Source organism: Microtus oregoni, unplaced genomic scaffold, assembly GCF_018167655.1.
Source record: "Microtus oregoni isolate MIOR12 unplaced genomic scaffold, Mior012 000005F_ref0000423, whole genome shotgun sequence".
Lineage (NCBI taxonomy): Eukaryota > Metazoa > Chordata > Mammalia > Rodentia > Cricetidae > Microtus > Microtus oregoni.
In genome coordinates, this window is record NW_024543064.1 from 907,278 (window position 1) to 929,624 (window position 22,347).

At 44.3% G+C, this 22,347-nt stretch overlaps 1 protein-coding gene across 1 annotated transcript in view; it reads right to left on the bottom strand.

Annotated features, from left to right (window-relative positions):
- LOC121448789 (RNA polymerase II subunit A C-terminal domain phosphatase SSU72) overlaps positions 1-18,213 on the bottom strand; it is a 31,991-nt gene extending 13,778 nt beyond the window's left edge. Inside the window, exons 1-2 of the mRNA XM_041652995.1 lie at positions 17,888-18,213; positions 4,084-4,227 (exon numbers count right to left, since the gene is read on the bottom strand). Of these exons, the coding sequence (XP_041508929.1) occupies positions 4,084-4,227; positions 17,888-17,967 (224 nt within the window). The 5' untranslated portion in view covers positions 17,968-18,213. The remainder of the gene's footprint in view (positions 1-4,083; positions 4,228-17,887) is intronic.
- Positions 18,214-22,347: the final 4,134 nt, after the last annotated feature.

A 22,347-nucleotide genomic window follows, 5' to 3' on the forward strand; every position in this document is an offset into this window, starting at 1 on the left:
TACAAAATTACTTCCAAACCAGTCAAAGCTACATGAGCAATAAGACCACCCCTTCCTCACACACATACTGCCTAAAATCTGTCAGATTTACAGAATACAAGGTCTGTTACGCGTCGTGTTTCCTCATTTGTCTATGGATTGAGGGTTTGAACTCACGATGCGGCTGAGCGTGACCTTCAACTCTATGTCCATTACCTAGGAGCCAGGCCACTTTCAAATGGCCACTGTTGTGCTCAGCTTGTTTTAGTAGAATTGTGTGAGGTAGAACACACAACTGTATGAGGAGAAACAGGTTCTGGCCACAAAGAGTAGAAATATGGCAGACGTGGTCTCTAGGCCACCAGGTTATAATCAAGTATCTTTTCCCTGCCAACTCACAAAATCCTCTACCAACTGAAAATGTAAGCTGAGTGTTTCTGAGTTACATGATAAAATATTCTTCTAACTTTGCACTATGAAACTATGGGTTTTATGCAAGATCAGGAAGGGGCACTTACTACTGACTAAGGAATGCTATCAGGGTTACCTTTCAAAGAAGGGTACCACTCCTTCCCCAATCCCCACACAGTGATCCTTCCTTCCTCTACCCTCCCCTCCACATATCCCAACTATGCCCTTATCCGACCTGGCTTGATGCCAACGTACAGACAGTTCCCTGGAAGACATCTCTTTTGGCCAGAGATAGTACTGAGAACAGCAGAGCAAAGCTCTGGGTACATTCTGGCCACACCTAGACCAATATACTACCCACATGAACAAGCTTCCTGAGGACTGACCGAGGGGTAAATAACCTGCCTAGAAGGTACTCAAGAAGCAAATACCGATGACATCGCCAAACTACCAAAGTAGTCGCAAGCTCTTCTGCCTGCCACCCTGTCCCCAACACATTCTCCCCTCTGGATAGTCTGTACATTCCAAGAGGCAGCCACTGACCCTTATACCCGCCCTGTGTATAAAGATCCTGCTCCCTGATGCTGGTCTTCACTCCTTTTAGAACTCCCTAAATAGTTGAAACCTAAACTGCATTATCGTTTTCTCTTGGTTTTTTGAGACAGGGTTTGTGTAAATGCCCCAGTTGCTTTTGAACTAGCTGTGTAGACCAGACTGGCCTCAAACTCGGAGATCTGCCTGCCTCTGCCTCCCAAGTCTAGGACTAAAGGCGTGAACTATAACCACCCGGCTAAACTTCATTCTTGTAAAACATACTAAGAGCCACCCTATTCAGGAACAGGGAAGTCAGCTGACATCAATATTAAAATTTAATTTATAATAAAGGAGTATGGATATGTGCATTACTGTATGTCTATTTCTCTCACAAAATAAATAAGAGCATCAAAAATAAATAGTACTAACTGAAGAAATTTCAAAAGTAGGTAAGAGCTGGACATGATAAATGCATGCCTTTAATCCAGAGGCCATCTTGTTCTACACAGTAAGTTCCAGGACAGGCACAGCTACATAATACAGACCCTACTTTAAAACAACCAAAACAAACAAACAAAAAAAAAAAAAACAAACTCAAAGCAGCCAAGGCTTCACAATAAGATTAATGGTACACAGGCATTTAACATAAAAAATAAAATCTCAATTTTTCTCTAGGGCTAAGAAAATACCCAGCCCCCAAATGAGACCCTTTGGGATTTTATGGCAATACTTACCATGACTCTAACGGAAAGGAGAGGAACACCAAGCTCGCCCAAGAGGCTTCAGGAAGAAGCTGTGCAGACACCCCCCACTTATGAGCTCTTTGGACAAGGACGAGCAGAACACAGCCTGCTCTAACCAGCTCTCAGTCCTCCAAGTTCAGGTTCCTGGGTTTCTGAGTAGGGTCAAAAGTACCAGATGTGCTCTGGGATCCCAGGATCACGTTGGTAAAGGGCCAATCCACAGTCCCAAACACTCCCAACCATACTGAGTGCAGCTAACAAGAAATGCCTGTGTCTCCACTGGCCACCTTTCAACTGCGGCCTGCAGCTGAGAAAGGACTGGGAAGCAGGGCGGGGACTGCAAAGATGTAGGGATCACAAGGCTTTATATTTCACTAGAAGGCATCTGAGACCCTTCAAGCTACCCAATTCATCTCTGCACCTACAAAAACATCTTTAGTTTATTATATTCTTCTGAGAAAGTTTTAAGACCATCCCATCTCAGCCTCCTGAGTGAGACTGGTGTCATAATACCCGGACCATGCTTTCTTGTGAGGTTGTCTCCCAGTTACCCAGGTTGGCCTTGAACTCTGGGGTCAAGCGATCCTCTTGCTTCTGCTTCCAGAGTAGCCAGGACTCCTCACTAGCTTAAATCGTAGTTTATATTAAAATTTGCAACTATGTACGAATATAAGAAAATGGAGACAAAGTGCTGTCTGGAGTCACATAGTTCTGCAGCCTCGCGGAGGGAAGGTGAGGCAGGAGGAGCAATGTATTTATGGTCTACCTTGGCTAGAGTTTGTTCAAACCCAGCTTAGAAATCTTAGTAAACCCTGACTGAAACTTCACAAGTGAAAAGATAGATGAGGAGGAAAAAAATAAAAAAAGGCAGGATGCAGAGGCCCACACCTTTAATCCAGCACCCAGGAGTTTACAGGCAAGACAGAGGCAAAGGCAGGTAGATCTCTAGGTTCGCGGCCAACCTGGTCTATACAGATTATTACAGACCAGCCAGGAATACACAGTAAAAACATGTCTTATAAAAAAACTTTTAGATCTAGAGATAGCTCAGTGGTGCAGTACTAGCCTAGGCTAGCGTGTACAAGGCTGTCGGTCTGATCCCCAAAACCAAAAGGGAAAAAAATAAGTTGTTTGGTGCACACACCCACTGCTCAGACTATGTGGACCCCACTATGAGCACCTGGAATTCTTACTGAGAACTGACTAGGGTCAATCTCAGGGTTCCACTCTGAGCACCTAGAATTCTTATTGAGAAGTGACTAGGGTCACTCTCAGAGTCCTAACACATGCTAAACATATGAACGTGGGAATGTTCAAGAGACTATGGGGGTTATCGTAAAACTCAAACACCTGGAGCACTGATGGGCTTAAACCATTGCAGAGCACGGTATGGAAAAGCTATTTTAAAGTAACTTTTTCTTTCCTCATGAGTCTACAGTATAGGGTTCGGACTGTTGTGACTCTTTCTGAAGTAAAGTTCTCCCAGAAGACTTTATTTTTCCATGCTTTGTTAGGTAAACACAGTATATTTTGTTTTCATTTTGAGATAGGGTCTTGTGCTATAGCCCAAGCTAGCCTCAAACTATCTAGCCCAGGCTGGTCTCAAAACTTGGAGCAATCTTCCTGCCTCAACTTGCCAAAGGCTGAGATCACAGACATGTTGGAGAGCAGATACTTCTGCAGAAGCGCAGCTGGGCAGCCGCAGTGTGAGGAAGGCACTAGCACTCTCAAGTTTCTGCCCCACTGCCTCTGGTCGACCAACCACATCAAGGTGTGCCTCCAGCCAGTGCTTCTCCACCTTCCTGATGCTGGGACCCTTTAATATAGTTCCTCATGTTGTGCTGACACCAACCACAACTGTTTTTGTTGCTACTTCCTAACTACAATTTTGCTACTGTTATGAATCATAATATTAATGTTTTCTGATGGTCTTAGATGACCCTGTGAAAGGGTCATGACCCAAAGGTTGAGAATCACTACTCTTGACTCTCCAGTAGGCAAAAGGAAAGAAACTGAGTTCTTCACTGGGCTGGCACTGCACGTCTTTAATCCCAGGGCTCAGGAGGCAGTGGTAGGAGTAGCTCTTTGAGTTCAAGGTCAGCCTGGTCTACAGAGTGAGTTTCAAGGTAGGCAGGGTTACATAGTTAGACCCTGTCTCAAATTTACAGGGAAAAAAAAGGGAAAAAAAGAAAGAAAAAAAAAAGAAAGAAAAAAGAAAAGAACAAAACCAAAGCTGACTTCTCATAAATAAGAAAGGATTGATGTGGGCACCATAGGCACATAAGCCAGAACACATCTGCCGATCCTGCTTCACCTCAACACACCCTGCAGGGTGGGGGGGTCAGAGTGACTTCCAGTCACAAACCACACCCACCAGAAGACCACCCTGCTTCGCTAAGGGTCAGCCACGGGATACAGTTCTTTGTCTTTCCTGAGGAGATCATTGTACATCTGGTCATATGTGGTTTTGAAGTCATAAACATTGGGCTTGTCAGGTGCTGGTCCTGGGAGCTTCACATGAGTTCCTGTTCCAAAGGACCGGACACTGAAACCCCGCTTGCTGGAAGACACAAAGAAGAAAAAAACATCACAGTTGGATTAAAACATAAAGTTCTCATACCAAGGGACACAAAACAGAAAAAAAGAACAACCATTTCTTTCTCTTAAAAAAAAGAACAACCATTTCTTTCTCTTAAATATGGAAGGCTTTAAAAATATGCAAGTCCCCCTTGCGGGCGCCATGCTGACCTCTGTATCATTCCAATTTTAGTGTATGTGCTGCTACACAATCTATTTTTTTTTTTAACAAATTTATTACATTACTTATTTGTGTGTGTGCATGCACCCACACACGGCATGGTATACGTGTGCAGGTCAGAGAAAATCTTGTTACAGCTGGCTCTCTACTCCCACCACGTGGACCCTGGAGACTGACTCAGTCATCGGGTTTGGTACCCAGTGCCTTTACCAGCTGACCCTCCCATCAACCCTGTTGTAGGTGGTGAAATGTCACTTGCTGTAGACGCCTGAGAACCTAACTTCAGCATCTGGATTAACGTGGTGAGAGCAGAGATCAATTCTTCTAAGTTGTCCTTTGACTTCCACACGTACACTGGGCATGCTACCATACTCAGAAGATTCAAAGATATTAAAACACAAAACAATAAAAAGTGAAATTTAAAGTACTTAAGAACATGATTTTAGGTATTTGCTTCTTAGTGCACGTGTACCTAGGTTCTCATGGATGTGCACACTTACACATGTGAAAACCACAACATTATGCTCCTTAGTTTTCCTTCACCTTTGGGGGGTGGAGGGAGCAGGGGTGTGAGGTTGTCTCTCACTGAACCTGAAATTCAGCTCCTCTAGACTGGCTGCCCAAAGAGCTGCAGGGATCCACCTCTCTTCTTCCCGCACACTCCTGCCCCTAGTACAGGGTTTCACATATAAACACACATCTGACTGCTATGTGGGTGCTGGAAACCTGAATTCAGGCCCTCAGAATTGCACAAGCCATCTCCCAGCCTGCTCTTATTTATTTATTATTTAAGACTTGGGTGTCTCCATGTAGATCAGATTGCCCTTAAACTCAAGAGCCTGCCTCTGCCTCCCGAGTGCTGGGATTAAAGACGTGCTTCTGCCTTCCAAATGTTGGGATTAAAGGTTTGTGCCACAAAGCCTGGCTGACCTGGTTTTTTTTTAAACTTAACAAAGGTGTAATTTTATTTTTTTTTCTACGAGACAAGGTTTCTCTGTGGAGCCCAGGTTGTTCTGCAACTAGCTCTTGTAGATCAGGCTGGCAGCAAAAGTGTAATTCTTTAAAATAAAAAAAAAAAATTTAAAGGGGTGGATTCCCTAGAATTGGAGTGGCAGATGGTTGCACATCACTATATGGATGTTGGAAACTGACCTCAGGTTCTCTGCAAAATCAATAAATGCTCCCAACCACTGAGCCATCTCTCCAATTCCCCAAATACAATTCGAATGCTGGGACGGTATCTCACTATGCAGCCTTAAAACTACTGTGTGGATCAGGATGAACTTGAACTCACAGAAATCCAACAGCCTCTAACTCCCTAGTGCTAAAATTATAGGTTCGTATCAGCACGCCTAGCTAGTTGTGATTTTTAACAAGCATCACCATGTAAAGCCTTTTTGTATTTTTGTTGTTGTTTTGAGCCAGGATCTCACTGTGTAGCTCAAGCCAACATGTAATTCAGAACAAACATCTGGCTGGTCTAGAAGTTACACCACCATACACAATTCTCTTGTTTTTTTCTTGTTGTTCATTTGTTTAACTGTAACTCCGGACATTTGGAATTATTTTAAACATCTCATTGTCAAACTGGGTAAGAACGCTGCTCACCATCTGGTGTGCAGAGAACCATGCTTACTATAGATTCATCCACCACAAAGTAACGTTACTAAAAATTCCACAGAAGGGACAATAACTCGGACATAACATCACTGGGAAAGAAATGACCCTTACGCGTCAAATATTCTATTTCATGTACAAGAGAAAAACAAAACATGCTGTTGCATGGGTTTTTTTTTTTTTTTTTTAACTCTTTTGGCTTCGGCAGGGGAGCACCACCTAGCTCCCACGTAAAATCACACACGGAGGCTTATTCTTAGTTAGAAATGCCAGGCCTTAGCTTGGCTTGTTTCTTGCCAGTTTTCTTAAATTATCCCCGACTACCTTTTGCCTCTGGGCTTTTCCCTTCTCTCTGTACATCCTACTTTCACTCTGACTCCACGGGAGGCTGGGTGGCCGGCAGACCCTTGAAATCCTCCTCCCCTTGTTCTCTCCTGGCTCCTTCCCGCTCCAGATTTCTCCCATTTATACCTCTGCCTGCCGGTCCCGCCTATCCTTTTTACTGCCTTGTTATTGGTCGCTCAGCTGTGTATTAGAATCTCAGGTGTTTTAGACAGGTAAAGAATCACAGCTTCACAGAGTTAAGCAAATACAGTATAAACAAAAGAAACACACGTTTACATCATTAAACAAATGCTCCACAGCATAAACAAACAATTTTCCACAACAGCACACAGGTACCACTTTTCAACTTAGTCCATTTAAGGGAGTGAAAGGTGACAGAGGCAGTGATGAGAACCCATTACACCACCAGTTAAGGCAGGAGGATCATAAATTTGAGGTTGTACCTAACTATAATACATATTAAAACCCTTAAAAAAAATTAATGAAGACGGGGCTGGGCGAGGAGGCACACACCTTTAATCCTGGAATTCAGGGGAAAGAAGCAGGTGGATCTGTTGTTAAAGGCCAGCCTGGTCTATAAAGCAAGGGGTGAAAAGGAAGAAAGCAGAAAACTCTGCTCGGTTTCTGAGTCACTTTTTTTTTGAGACAGGGTTTCTCCATAGCTTTGGAGCCTGTCCTGGAACTAGCTCTCGTAGACCGGGCTGGTCTCAAACTCACAGAGATCCGTCTGCCTCTGCCTGCCAAGTGCTAGGATTAAAGGCGTGAGCCACCACCGCCCGGCTCTGAGTCACTTAGGGAGTCAGCAACAAGGAAGGACCGATCAGATAGTATCACATGGTAGCATGCAGCAGGTATAAAGTAAATAAGTGACTGTGGACTTCAGTAGTGAGTCCACACCTAAGAACTTCACTTATAGAAACCCAGTCAGACAGACACAAAGCCACAGAAAAGGCATTCACAGAGTGCTGCCTGTGATCACAAAGGTCAGAAGCCAACAAACCACTTGGTTATAAGTCTATGCAGAGTTCTTTACAGGTCTAACCATCATTTCCAAGAACTGTTTCCAAGAAGTAGCAGAGAGGGCAAAATAAAAGAGAGTTGGTGCCAAGGAACACAGTCCTGTATCACTACTTATCACTTACAAAGAATTCACAAAAGCAGAAATATAATTCTAGCCTTTAATCCCAGCACTCGTGAGGCAGAGGCAGGTGGATCTCTGTGAGTTCGAGACCAGTCTGGTCTACAAGAGCTAGTTCCAGGACAGGCTCCAAAGCTACAGAGAAACTCTGTCTCGAAAAAAAAAAAATTAATTCTAGCTGGATGCTGTGGTGCACACCTTTAATCCCAGCCTTCAAGGAGGCAGACTGGCAGATTCTTGAGTTTGAGGCCAGCCTGATCTACAGAGTTAGTTCCTGTACAGCCATGGCTACACAGAGAAATCCTGTCCCAATTAAACAAACAAACGAGCAAATATTCTGAAAAAAGCAGTTCATATTTAAGTTGGGACACCTCAGCTAAGGTCCCTGAGGTTGATAAAAGCTGGGTCTGTTCCTGTGTTTCTAGAATATCCTGAGCTATTCAGAATGACACCTAAGAAACACACCCTAAAACAGAATCATTAAGACCCAGAGTCCACATATGCCTGAGCTATTAAACTGGAAACACAAAAATTCCAATGTTCCAACAAAAAGTGAGTTAGAAAGCAACAAACACCAGGTGTTCATCAGAACTGAAAAGGTGACAGAGATATCAGACAGGGTCAAAGCAGAAGGTCCCCTTAATTTAAATTTGAAACAATGTCCTTACAAACTTGGCTAATGTGCAATGGAAAGGTGTGTCTCAGGAAAACAAACAAGAAGGAGGTGCGGTGGCACACACCTTGAAGGTCAGGTGAGACTGATGTTGTAGTCCTGTTTTAGATTGTTCACACACCCAAATTGTGGCGTTCCAGTTGGGTGTGTTCTCCTTGAGGGCTGGGATTAAGGCTCACAAGAAAAAGACTTGCCTCTTCAAGCCAATGAGTTGTTTGTTGTTTTATTTTTTAAGATGCATCTGTTAAATATACAGTGTTCTGCCTGCATGCAGACCAGAAACGGACACCAGATCTTATTAGATGGTCATGAGCCACCATGTGGTTGCTGGGAATTGAACTCAGGACCTTTGGAAGAGCAGGCAGTGCTCTTAACCTCTGAGCCATCTCTCCAGCCCCCAATGAGAGTTTTTAAAACAAAACAAGGATGAGGTCTAGAGACATGGCTTTATAGTAAGAAAATTTGTTCTTGCAGAAGACTCAGGTTCGCCGGGCGGTGGTGGCGCACGCCTTTAATCCCAGCACTCGGGAGGCAGGCGGATCTCTGTGAGTTCGAGATCAGCCTGGTCTACAAGAGCTAGTTCCAGGACAGGCTCCAAAACCACAGAGAAACCCTGTCTCGAAAAACCAAAAAAAAAAAAAAAAAAAAAAGACTCAGGTTCAATTCCTGGCACCATATGAAGGCTCAAAACCATTGATAACTCCAGGTTCAGAGGATCTGATGCCCTTTTCTTCTTTTTTTTTTAAATTAGGTTTATTTTATGTGCATGAGTATTTTGTTTCTGTGCATATATATGTATCATAAGCATCCTGGAACCAACACCTGAGTCATCTCTCCAGCCCCCCCCTGCCCTCTTCTGACCTCCATGACCACTAGGCACACATGTAGTGCAGAGATTAATCAGGTATTCAAGAAGAGTCATCTTTTAACTTTTTTTTAAAATTTACTTTTATGTGCATTGGCATTCTGTCTGTCTGTATATCTGTGTGTGGTCCCTGGAGTACAGACAGTTGTGAGCTACCATGCCGGTGCTGGGAATTGAACCAGGGTCTTCAGAAAGAGCAACCAGTGCTCTTAACCACTGAGCCATTAGAGAAGTCATCTTAATTGGTTCAAAACAAGAAAGAGCTGAGATCACTTTTCCCAAAAGGTCCCACTCTAAAGAGATCTACCAGGATCATTTTAACAATGGGAAAAGCGCCAGGCGGTGGTGGTGCACACTCCAATCCCAGCACTTGGAGGGTTAAGGAGGCAGAGGCACGCAGATCTCTGTGAGTTCAAGGCCAGTCTAGTCTAAAAAGCAAGTTCCAAGACAGTCAGGACTGTTTCACAGAAAAACCGTCTCAAAAAACCAAATATAAATAAATAAAATTTAAAAAAATGGCAAAACAGCTGGCGGTGGTGGTGCACGCCTTTAATCCCAGCACTCGGGAGGCAGAGGCAGGCGGATCTCTGTGAGTTCGAGGCCAGCCTGGTCTACAAGAGCTAGTTCCAGGACAGGAACCAAAAGCTACAGAGAAACCCTGTCTCGAAAATCCAAAAAAAAAGGCAAACCGGGTGGTGGTGGCGCACACCTTTAATCCCAGCACTCGGGAGGCAGAGGCAGGCGGATCTCTGTGAGTTCAAGACCTGGTCTACAAGAGCTAGTTCCAGGACAGGCTCCAAAACCACAGAGAAACCCTGTCTCGAAAAACCAAAAAAAAGAAAAAAAAAGGCAAAAGCAAAAAGCTGGATGCATAAGGCTCATTTGTTTTGGTCATTCCTTTGAAGTACTAAAAGAGACAGAGCTGGGCTCATTGGCACAAGGCTGAAGTCTCAGGTAATCAGAGGCTGAGAGAGGCAGGAGAATCAAGATTTTTAAACTAGTCTAGGATACAAAACAAAGGCATGAGTCAGAGGTGCCTCAAATACACACAACATAACCATTATACAGACCAAAGAGGTCCCGAAAACATGGCAGAGAGCAGGACAGACATGACAACTCCCTAACGGGTTGTAAGGCTGGTGCAGGATTTTCCACAGGGAACATCCTCCAGTTAATCTATCTATATTCCTATAATCACATCATCTCCAGAACAACCTGACCTAGTCTTGATGTGGCTGAAGTCTAAGAGCTGCCTGCATGGTCAGCCATCATATTACAATTGCCTCCCCACTCCAACTTTCTGAACTATTACTTTTAATCATCCTTTTTAAAAATAAATGGCAATGCAGTTTGTCCCCCCGCCCCCAAAAGCTGTTCCCAGGTGGCAAAAAGGCTAATTAGCAACAGAAGCTCTGCTTTCTCTGAAGCTTCTGAAACTGGCATTAACAGCCCATTTTGTATGGTGACAATCTGCTTCTTACATAAAGGCAATGAATGCTATAAAAATACTCCTGACAACCAACAGCTTTGTCTGGAGGGCAATTATTCTACCTAATCTTCCAGAAAAATAAATGTCTTCCACACCTATCAAAAACCTATCAGTGAATTTGTTGTAGAAAGTGCTACACTAAGGAAAAAAGCTGTTTAATTGTTGTACCAAAGACTGAAAGTAAAATACCAACATGTACACCAAAGAAAATGCTCAAATTGTCAGCATAGGTTCTGATAGTTTTGACCTTTTTTTTGACTCTTAATGTTTTGGAATGATGAGAGTTTAAATTATGATTTTAATAGACTGAAATCCTGAATCCACTGCCTGTAAAAGCAAACACATCTCTAAACAGTAGGTGCTACAATCCTGTCATCTTTACTCAAGATTATCCAGCACTATCAGTCTGATTTCTAAAATGCTGATGACATCATGTCTGTAGAACCCAAATCAACTGTTCACAGGCCACCAGCCCTCTAATGTTTCAAGGCTGGGGAGACGGTTTGGTGTGGGCCCAGTGTTGGAGTGGAAGATCTCAGCATTTGGCAGGAATTCAAGGTCAGCATGGTCTACAGAGCAAGTTCCAGGACAACCTGTCTACAAAAACAAAGAATTCCAACCTCACCGATGGGCTAATACAAAGGATTCATAATTTGATGACATTACTGGGGAGGAGGAAAGAAACAAGAGGCAGAGCCTAGCTGGACAAAATAAATCACCATGAATGTCTCTTATCCTCACCGTGAGTGAAGAGGCGAACAGCTCTATTCCATAGGTCCCCTCCACAATGCCCTTCTTCACCATAGGACAAAAATGGCACAGCCAAATGACCATGGACTGAAACTAAGCCCTGATCTTTCCTCCCTTCAAGTGTTTCTTAGTCATCTGTCACAGGTACAAAACATCAACTGGAGCTGGAGAGATGGCTCAGAGGTTAAGAGCATTGCCTGCTCTTCCAAAGGTCCTGAGTTCAATTCCCAGCAACCACATGGTGGCTCACAACCATCTGTAACAGGGTCTGGTGCCCTCTTCTGGCTTGCAGGCATACACACACAGACAGAATATTGTATACATAATAAATAAATAAATATTAAAAAAAAAAACATCAACTAACACAGAAAGTAAAACTCTTTGGAAATACCTTGACAAAATTTATGCTATCACTAGAAAAATTTCAAAGTACAGGCTCTACCTATTTCTCACCTACAAAGACATGTTAAGAAGACAATTCTAAACTTTTTTGGTTCTGTTTGCCACGTAGCCCTGGGTGGCCTAGAACTAGCTATGTAGACCGAACTCCCAAAGACCCACCTACTCATATCTTGAGTATTGGAATTCAAGTTGTGTGCCACTAAGCCAGACACATAAATTCTTAAATACACTTATTATGTTTACTTTTTACTTAGCATGTACTCACGTACAGGTCAGAGGACAAGCCGTGGGAGTTGGTTCTCATATTCTACCATGTGGGTCCTAGGACTCAAACTCGGGCTGTCAGGTGGAAAGAAGTGCCTTACTCCCAAGACATCATCCTACTTAGCCTGTAACTTTCCAGTGGTTAAAGCTATTACTAAGTTTGACGTACTCACCAATCATAGCTAAACAGAAGTCCATTTTCTTTAGCAATTTCTTGGTCTTAATTCTACTTTTTTGTAGGAATGAAACAAAAACTAGCTGACAGTCCCTTAAAACCTGTGAAAGTACACATGTTCTCAGGGAGGCATGTTTGTAAGACCTGTAGCCTTTTATTCTTTCCTTTCTTTGGACTTTCAAGACATGGTTTGTCTGTGTAGTTTTAGAGCCTGTCCTGGAACTCACTCTGTAAACCAGGCTGGCCTTGAAATCACAGAGATCTATGGACCTCTGCCTCCTGAGTGCTGGGATTAAAGGTGTGCATCACCACTTGCTGGCTTTTTTTTTTTTTTAAAGAAAAAGGGGGAAAAAAAAAAAGAAAAAGAAAAAGGGGGGGGGGGGGCTGGAGAGATGGCTCAGCAGTTAAGAGCATTGCCTGCTCTTCCAAAGGTCCTGAGTTCAATTCCCAGCAACCACATGGTGGCTCACAACCATCTGTAATGAGGTCTGGTGTCCTCTTCTGGCCTTCAGGCATACACACAGACAGAACATTGTATACATAATAAATAAATAAATATTTAAAAAAAAAAAGAAAAAGGGTCTAAACTGGGTAATAATAGCTCACACCTTTAATCCCGGCACATGGGAGGAAGAATTAGTCGGATCTCTGTGAGTTTGAGACCAGTCTGGTCTATAAGTTGCAAGACAAACTAGAGAAACCCTGTCTTGAAAAACCAAATAAATAAATAAATGAATGGGAAAAAAAGAAACAGGGTCTGTACAGCCCACATGGGAGTTAAACCTCAACACCTTGTTCTACCTAAAGTATAGGGCAATTGTCTAAGTATGCATCAACACACTCAGCTTTTTTTTTTTTCAAGGAAGGCTCTCACTATGGAGGACAGCAAGTTTATGATCCTTATGTTTTAGCCTCTCCAATGCTGGGATATATAAGTATATTAGTTCCAAGTTTTTTCTTTTCTTTTTTTTTTTAACTTATTTATTTAGTCAGGAGGACACCTTTAATCCCAGCACTCAGGAGGCAGAGGCGGGCAGATCTCTGTGAGTCTGAGGCCAGCCTGGTCTACAAGAGCTAGTTCCAGGACAGGCTCCAAAGCTACAGAGAAACCCTGTCTCAAAAAAAAAAAAAATTATTTCTTATGCATACTGTGTTCTGCTTGCATGGACAACTGCATGCCATAAAAGGGCACCAGATGGTTGTGAGCCACCATGTGACTGTTGGGAATTGAACTCAGAACCTCTGGAAGACCAGCCATTGCTCTTAACCTTAGTCACCTCTCCTGCCCAGTTCCAAGTTCTTTATGTACCTAAACAATTTCTAGTTCATTCTCTTACAGTATATCAAGAACCAAAAACCATACAGCGGAGACGGTTTATGCCACCTCCCTGTGAAAGACTGGATAACATGGTTCAAGAACAGAGAGGAACTCACAGCACCTCAAAGTGGCTTATGTTCCAATCTTGAGTCAGTTGCTACCAGCTACAGGATGGCACAACTCTGGTGGCCCACAGCATATGCTCACTACGACACTGGCATTCCACAGTCTACCACAAATCAAGGACTTCTGGGATCACAGCTGATAACTTTTCTTCCAGTTCTCTGGATTCTTCTTAGGCTCCTATTTTCTCCCATGGAGACACACATGCAAACAAAACACTGATAAACAAAAAAATTAAGAAGAAAAATATCTTTAAATAAACCAAACCAACCAACCAACAACGGCCTATGGTTGTATTTGGCTGTAATCTGTGGTGATAGTAGCTAACCTCGAGTTTGCTATCAGCCAGTCTGGCTAATTGGTTAGCTCCAGGTCCACTAGGACTGTGTCTCAAACTGTATGTTAGAGTAATAGGTTACCTGACACCGACCTCCAAACACCCCATTACAGGTACACACACACACGCTTGTCAAGATAAACAATTCTGAGAATGTACCCTGGCAGAGGCGCTCACCAGACCAACTCTCCTAAGCTTGTTTCTCCCACTCAGGGACTTAAACATACTTGGCCAGGCTTCACACTGCCTGGCCATCTATCTTAAGACTGTCTCGGTCTCTCTCACGTTTGGCAACTATCTATGTAATTAATGCCTACAACCAACTTCTAGTTTTATTGTTTCTACGTCCTAAGTACTGGGATTATAGGCACACGTCACATCGAGTTAGTTGTGTTTAATGGGATGCTAAGAATCAAATCCAGGGCTATGTGCAGATAAGCATGCTACTGATCTATGCTGTCCCCAGCTTTGTCTTCTTTTGTTTATGAAGTTCTAGGATTGAACCCATAACCTTGGACATACTAGGCTTCTATTCTATCTCTGAGTTCTATTGCCAGCTTATTTTAAGTGTTTATAATTAAAATTGCAGCTTCTGTGGGCCAGGCACTGTGTCCCAGCCGACTACAAAGAGCAAAGGGCTGGAGAGACAGTCAAATGGTCAAGGACACTGGTTGCTCTTCAGGAGACCCAGGTTCTAATACCATCACCCATACAGTGGTTCACAACCATCTGGGGGGACCCAATGCCCTCTTCTGACCCGTGAGGGTACGAGGCATACAAGTAGTGCATACGCATACATGCCAGCCAAAAAAAAAAATCAGGACCAGGAGCGTAGCCTACTGAGACCACAGACGAAATCAAAGTCTGGCTAATAATAAAATTAAAGGGTTAGATCTTTCTGCCTTAGCAACCCATAAATAAAAGGCAGTAGACAGCACTCCAGTCGAGGCTCAGCCTGTTGTCCTCTTTTCTTATTGTTTTGATTTTTGAGGCAGGGTTTCTCTATGTAGTACTGGTTGTCCTGGAACTTGCTCTGCTGGGATTAAAGATGTGTACTATCTCTGCCTAGCCTGTTGTCCTCTTGAAGTATATTTTTTGTCTTTTTGAGACAGGGATTCCTCTGTGTATCTTCGGCTGCCCTGAAACTCATTCTGTAGACCAGATTGTCCTCAAACTCAGAGATTTGCCTGTCTCTGCCTCCCGAGTGCTGGGATTAAAGGTGGGCACCAGAACACTGCTAGGTGGTGGAGGCACACATCTTTAGTCTCAAAACTTGAGAGGCAGAAGCAGGGAATCTCTGTGCGTTCAAGGTCAGCATCTAAAAGAACAAATTGGTAAACTTTAAGGTAGACAAGGTGGTTCAAATTCATAATCTCAACAGTTGGAAGGTGGAGGCAGAAGGATTAGAACTTCACACCTTTAATCCCAGCATTGACGAGGAGGCTGAGACAGGTGGATCTAGTCCTAAAACAGCCAAGGAGACTGAGACTATCTCAAAAAACAAAACACAGTTGATGATTGAGTAGGTTAAGGGACCTGTCAAGCCTGATGACTTGGTCTGCTAAACAAGTTCCAGGACAACCAGTGCTGTTACACAGAGAAGCCCTATCTTGAAAAAGAAAAACAAAAATTTTCCCCTATTTTGGTCTTAAGAATACTGAGACTGAGGCAATGGGAACTTTGATCATGCACTACTCTGGAAAGCAGAGTTTAAAAACTAAGAATGTGGAACATACCAACTATTTGGCTCAATAATCTCATTTCTAGCAATTTATACTAGAAAAGTAATCAAAAGCTATACAAAGATATTTACACAAGGAGTTGTGACAGAAATTAAAATCACATGATGTCTAATAGAACAGTAACAAAAATCAATGGCTGCCTGGAATCTCTCTGGTTACTGATAGCTTTGTAACCACCCTCGTTCATTAAACATGAATAAATGTAATTTAAACTGAATTCATAAAAATGCAAAAAGTGGGGAGCACAGAACACAGCGGACTGCATCTGCAGTCCTAGCATTTGAGGTAGCTGAGGCAGGAGCGCCAAAACTTCACACCAACCTGGGCTACAGTGTGAAATGAGACAAAAAAGTGGGGTAATGGAAGACTGGTCACTGCAGTGCTTGCCGCATGAACACAAGGACCTGAGTTGATTCCTAAGATCAAGAGAGACCTTGTCTCAAGGACCATCTGTGTACAGCATCAAATGTTTATAATCTTAGCACACCAAGCAAGATGAATTTTTTTAGTTCAAGGTCACCTTGGCCGAGAGAGATACGATGAAATACGTATCCAAGAGGGTACGATGAAATGAGACACCCCACCACATTTTCTTTTGGAGATCCAGGTCTTATAGCCCAAGCTAACTTTACACTTTGTAATCCATGTTGGTAACATTCAAAGCATGCTATCACCTGTAAAACAAACAAAGCTACCAAGTAAATACTATGTCTATGTCAATGTTTCCCAACCTGTGGCTCCTAACCCCTTCCACAGGGGTCACCTAAATCTATCGGAAAGCAAAGATATTCACACCATAATTCAGAACAGTAGCAAAATTAGTTATGAAATAGCAACGACTATAAAATTTGGTTGGGGGGGGATGGGCAGTGGTGGCACAAGCCTTTAATCCAGCAGTTGGGAGGCAGAGGCAGGCAGATCTCTGTGAGTTCAAGGCCAGCCTGGTCTACAAGAGCTAGTTCCAGGACAAGCTCCAAAACTTCAGCGAAACCATGTCTCGAAAAACCAAAAAAAAAAAAATTGGTGGTGGTGGTGGGGTCACCACAACATAAGGAACTGTATTAAAGAATCGAAGCACTAGGAAGGCTGAGAACCGCTCATTGATCTATGTGGTAAACGTTAGGAAGAGTGAAATTTTAGAATTTGCAGGTGATCGGCAGCTAGCACCCTGGCTCTCTAAGAAAAGGTGAGACAGTCTGGTGTGGTGGCAAACTCCTGTTAGCAATCCTAACGTAGGGAGGCAGGTGAAGGGTGAGATCGAGGACAGCCAAAACGCCTTTAATACCAGCACTTGGGAACCGGGGAGGCAGAAGCAGGTGAATCTCTTGAGTTTCAGGCCAGTCTAGTCGATATATCGAGTTCGAGGACATCCAGAACTACACACAGACCCTGTCTTGGGAAGGAAAGGGGGTATGAAATTGTCAAAGAATAAAAGCTACAAAAACCTCAAAAGTTAGCAAATAATTAACTCAGGGAGAAAAAGATGTTTCTACTGTACTATCAAAGTTGACATTTATACCATATTTTACCTGTAATGCAAATGCATCAGTTTCTCATTTTGTCTGGAGATTTTGAAGAATATTTTATCTTCAAAATCAAAGAGAAATGCCGTATTAGACACTGGTGAATTCGGAAGGAAATATGAGATGCTACTACAGACCCAAATGTATTTGTGTGTTCCAGAAATTACCACCTAGAGTTATGGGGTGGGAGTGGCGGCTTGTGCATGAGACTTGCAAACGCTGATAGCAACGAACACTAATTCCTGACGGTGACAACTCGGGTCACGGTGGTGGCTTCCAGACTCGTTCCATCTTGATGTCTTGAGAGCTTTCCAGCGAATGTGACAGGACGACACACACGGGAAAGCCAACCGTCGGGCACCGTTCGCAGCCCAGAAGACCTTGGTCTCTCCGTCCAGTACCGGAGCTGCCCGAGGCCAGCACGCAGACAGGCCGCGAAAGGCTCGCCAGCTCTTGGGTGTACTGGGACTGACGCTCCTGTGACCGCGAACGATTCGGGCCTAAGACCAACTTCACGGTAAAGCTTACCCTACAGGAGGGCGTAGCACGCACGCAGCCCGCTGGGGGGTCGAAACGGCTGCAAAAGTCGGGCAAGGCCCGACCTTCGGGGCCCAGCACGGTCAGGACCCGGGCAGGAATCTACGGAGGAGATAAAAGGAGGGATGGAGGGAGGGGCGGAAGGCAGACGGAGCTTGCACTACCTGAGGATGTTGTGTGCTTCCATACTCCGGTTCTGGTTACTCGAGCACACCACCGCCACCCGCAACGGCGAGGACGGCATGGCACCGATCGCACTACCCACAGCGCTCGTTACGGAGCTCCCACCTAGAAGCCGGCTTCCGCCCGAGGAAGATGGCGGAAACCGGAAGTCAGCAACGCGGAAGTGAGGACGCCGTAGGTACGTGCGGAGGTCAGCGCTGCTTTCCCGGGCACGCACTACGCACTGCTGCAGGCTCGGGAGAGCGACCGGACGACGCTGCGTGAGTTTATGGCGAGAGTAGCTAAGATCGATGCTCGGGGCCGTTTATACCGGCATCTGACGTCACAGCACCCGCGCCGGAAAAGGCAGTGACGTCCGCCGCGCATACGTCCGGGGCGTCTTAAATGGTCCTCACCGTTGATGACAGTCTGGGCGGAGCGCCTGCGCAATATTGGAAATTTCGGGCAGTTCCTACGGTCTGGGGAAACCCTCTCGCAATCCGGTTTCCTCCGTGGCCACTCCATCAACTTCGAGCTGCGAGCCAGCACTTTGTTTACGCCCCGTCTCTATAACGAGTATCACTTCCTCCGGAAGTTCCTCATTTCCCTTGGAGAGCCCTTTGAAGTTTTAACATTTAAGTGATAATGAGAAGGTTCGGTGGAAGCTTCACCCCAGCCCCTGGCATCCATAAACCCAGAGAGTCTCTAAATGTTCGGTGGAAGGTCCACCCCAAGCCCCGTCCCCTCTGATCTCTCCAAACCCTGCCACATCTCAGAAGGCCTGCCGAATGATGACCCCACCCCCAGAGATGCTCAAGACCACTCCAACAGGGTATTTTAGTGCCCGCCAGAAACCAGATATGTGGGTTTTCTGGTCTCTTTCCATCCCCTCTCTGGGGGGTTGGAAAATCATTTAGGAGCCTTTAATCCATTAAACCTCGGGTTTTTCTGAGTCTGTTTTGGATTGCTACATCTGCAGAGAAGTTTATCGGGGTGCAGAAACTTTTCAGAAAGAGTTTGTGAGGTAACCGGCTCCTCTTATTCAGCTCATCGCGAAAGTGACAGGAAGATCGCTTCACTATGGAAGCCCGTTTAGTGAGAGCTTTGTCTCAAAAAAGAGGAGAAATGGGGCTGGGCATGGTGGCTCATACCTTTAACCCCAGAACTCGGTAAACAAAGAGGCTTACAGGCCCTTGCCCTGTTGCTTTTCCTCTCAATCTCCAATAGAATGGTCAAGAAAAGAAGGAATGGAGCCGGGCGATGGTGGCGCATGCCTTTAATCCCAGCACTCGGGAGGCAGAGGCAGGCGGATCTCTGTGAGTTCGAGACCAGCCTGGTCTACAGAGCTAGTTCCAGGACAGGCTCCAAAGCCACAGAGAAACCCTGTCTCGAAAAAAACCAAAAAAAAAAAAAAAGAAAAAAAGAAAAAGAAAAGAAGGAATGGGACTGTGGGAAGGGTATTACATGGGTGATTTGGAGATTCCGAGAACTGTCTTGAGGTTTGGGCTACAAGAAACATGGTCCATTTTTAGTATGAGATACATTGAAAGATCATGAAGCACAAGGCACTAAGCCACTTCCCTCCCTAGTAGGCAGCCAATGACGGCTTGTCTAGGCACTCCAGTTTTTCCTAAGATTGACAAATTGCTGTGGGAAGAGAATCTGGATTCCCCAGGATAGAGTAGGCTTTGTGTTCTCAGCTAATAGGAGGAGAAACATGGGGAGGCAGCAACAGTGAACACCAGGAAGATTGTAGCTCCTTAAAAAACTCAGTCAAAAGGACCTAAAGAGGGCGAAGAAATGAAATTGTTTTTGTTTTTGTTTTTTTTTAATTGTTTTTGTTTTATGAGACAGGATTTCTCTGTAGCTTTGGAGCCTGTCCTGAAACTCTTGTTCTTAAAAAATATCCCTTGGGTCCCCCGCCCCGCAGCAAACTCTGGCGGGTCCCAGCAGTGCCAGGCGCCAGCTCTAGGGACCAGCACCCGAGAGCAAGCGGCTACAGCTTCTCACCAGCGGGAGGGCACGCACGCGGTGGGTCAGACATACAAACACAGAAAATAGCCATAAATGTTTATTAAAGAGGGGGAGAGAGAGAAAGAGAGAAGGGGGGGGAGAGGAGGAGAGAGGCAAAGCCCGGTGTGAGAGGGAAAGCAGGAAGAGAGCGATGGCCGGGCGGAGGTCAGGAGTTAAAAGGAGTGGGCGTGGCTAGGGCAGGGACCAAAAGAACAACAGAAACTAGCTCTTGTAGACCAGGCCAGTCTCTAACTCACAGAGATCTGTCTGCCTCTGCCTCCTGAGTGCTGGGATTAAAGGCATATGTCACCATGGCCCGGCTAAACTCTATTCTATTTATTTTTAATTTTTGGTTTACTTTAAGATGTATTTATTTATTATGTATACAACATTCCTTCCATGTATGCTTGCATGCCAGAATAGGGAACCAGATCTCATTATAGATGGCTGTGAGCCACCATGTGGTTGCTGGGAATTGAACTCAGGACCTCTGGAAGAGCAGTCAGTGTTCTTAACCTCTGAACCATCTCTCCAGCCCCTAATTTTTGGTTTTTTGAGACAGGGTTTCTCTGTGTATTTTTGGTTGTCCTGGAACTCATTCTGTAAACCATACTTTCCTTGAACTCACAGAGGTCCTCCTGCCTCTGACTCCCAAGTGTAACATGAGGTTGGGTGTCATTTTGTAACATGAGGGCCAGGGCTCGTGGGGATTTCTGTCCTGCCAGATACCCCACAACTGGCAAGCCCCAAAGAAATCACACAGAGAGTCTGCATTAGATATAAACTGATTGGCCCATTAGCTCAGGCTACTTATTAGCTCTTATAGTTTATATTAACCCATTGTTCTTATCTATGTTAGCCACATGGCTCGGTACTTTTCTCAGCTGAGTAGATTACATCTTGCTTCTCAGTGGTCTGGGTTGGAATGTGGAGGGAACTTCCTGCTTTCCAGAATACTCCTGTTCTCTTTGCTCCACCTCTACTTCCTGTCTGGTTTTCCTGCCTATACTCCTTGCCTGGCCAATCAGCGGTTATTTGAAACATGATTGACAGAATACAGACAACTCTCCCATATCACCCAAGTGCTGGAATTAAAAGTATGTGCTGCAATACCCAAATTCTATCTCTCTTTCTCTAAAGACTTTATCCTTTTTCTTTTCTCTACCAAGTCTACATATATTTTTAAACACACTCTAAACCGTTTAAAGGTTTTTTTTTTCCATTTGAATCTATCTTTACTGTATAACTCTTTTTCTGACCACATGAGACTAATTTGCTAAGTGATATGGCTAGGATTAAAGCGATGACATTGAAGGCTGGATCCACCCCATTCCTTAGCTTTCTGAGAGCCTAGCTTACTGATGGAGGTTCTGGCAGGAGCCATGTTTATTGCCACAACTCCCTGGAGTTTTAAGGTTGCTGCCACCACCAAGAAGCACGCTGTCCGCTATACATAAACACCATTTGTTTTTTTTTTTAGGGGGGGGGGACTCTTAAAAGAGCTGCGATGTTTTTGCAACTCAAGATGAGTCAGGAAGCCTCTCTTAAATGAGATGTTCTTTCTTCTAGCAAACAGAGCCCCACCTGAGAAAATGCTGCTACCAAGAAGCCGTGTTTAACAATGTTCTTTTGTGTCTAGAATTACGTCCCACGCTCTCTCAGGTTTTATGTGGATATAATTGTCCACATTGGCACATTTGTTGACGGAGGCCTCTGTGTGTTTCTTCGGGACTGAACAGCTGAGGGACTGGGCAGGACAGAAACCTCTGTCAACAGCTGTATATATTATATGACTGCATAACCTTCAAAAATTAAGTTTTGTGTAGGAAAAAAGGGGATCTGTGGTAGAATGTCCCTAGGGCCCAGCACCAGAGGGACAGCAAGCAACCTCCACTAGCCATGAAACCCTGCTGGGTTACATCTGGTCTAGCTCTGGAGTTTTCACACAGCTCCAGGCCTTCCTTTGAGTTACAAATTGTTGTCCTATGTGAATCCTGACTGAGAGTTTCCCACAGATACAAAGCCTATGCAAAACTTGATTTAGAAGAAAACCAGAAAACCGCGGTACCACATGAAACAGGTATTTGCAACTGGCATTGTATTGCTGGGAAGCTTCTATCAGTTTGTTTTGAGATATGGAAATCTTCTAGTAAAGTGTAAATACAGGAAAAAAATAAAGGAGCTGAGAGGAGAAAGGAAGGAGCTGCAGTTCACCCAGACTGAGCCCCCTGCAGCCGCAGAGGCTATGTTCATTCTCTGAGTCTTCATTTCTCCAACCCGTGTAAACTCACACACCCACGCCAAAATATTAGTGACACTTCACACTAAATTGTAGATTTCACTAAAATGCACGGATTTTCTCCAGAATGAAACAGAAACAAGGACATAGATGTTACCTGTGTCTGAGTATCTGTGACAACAGATCTGTGGGCATGGGTGGAAAACAGGC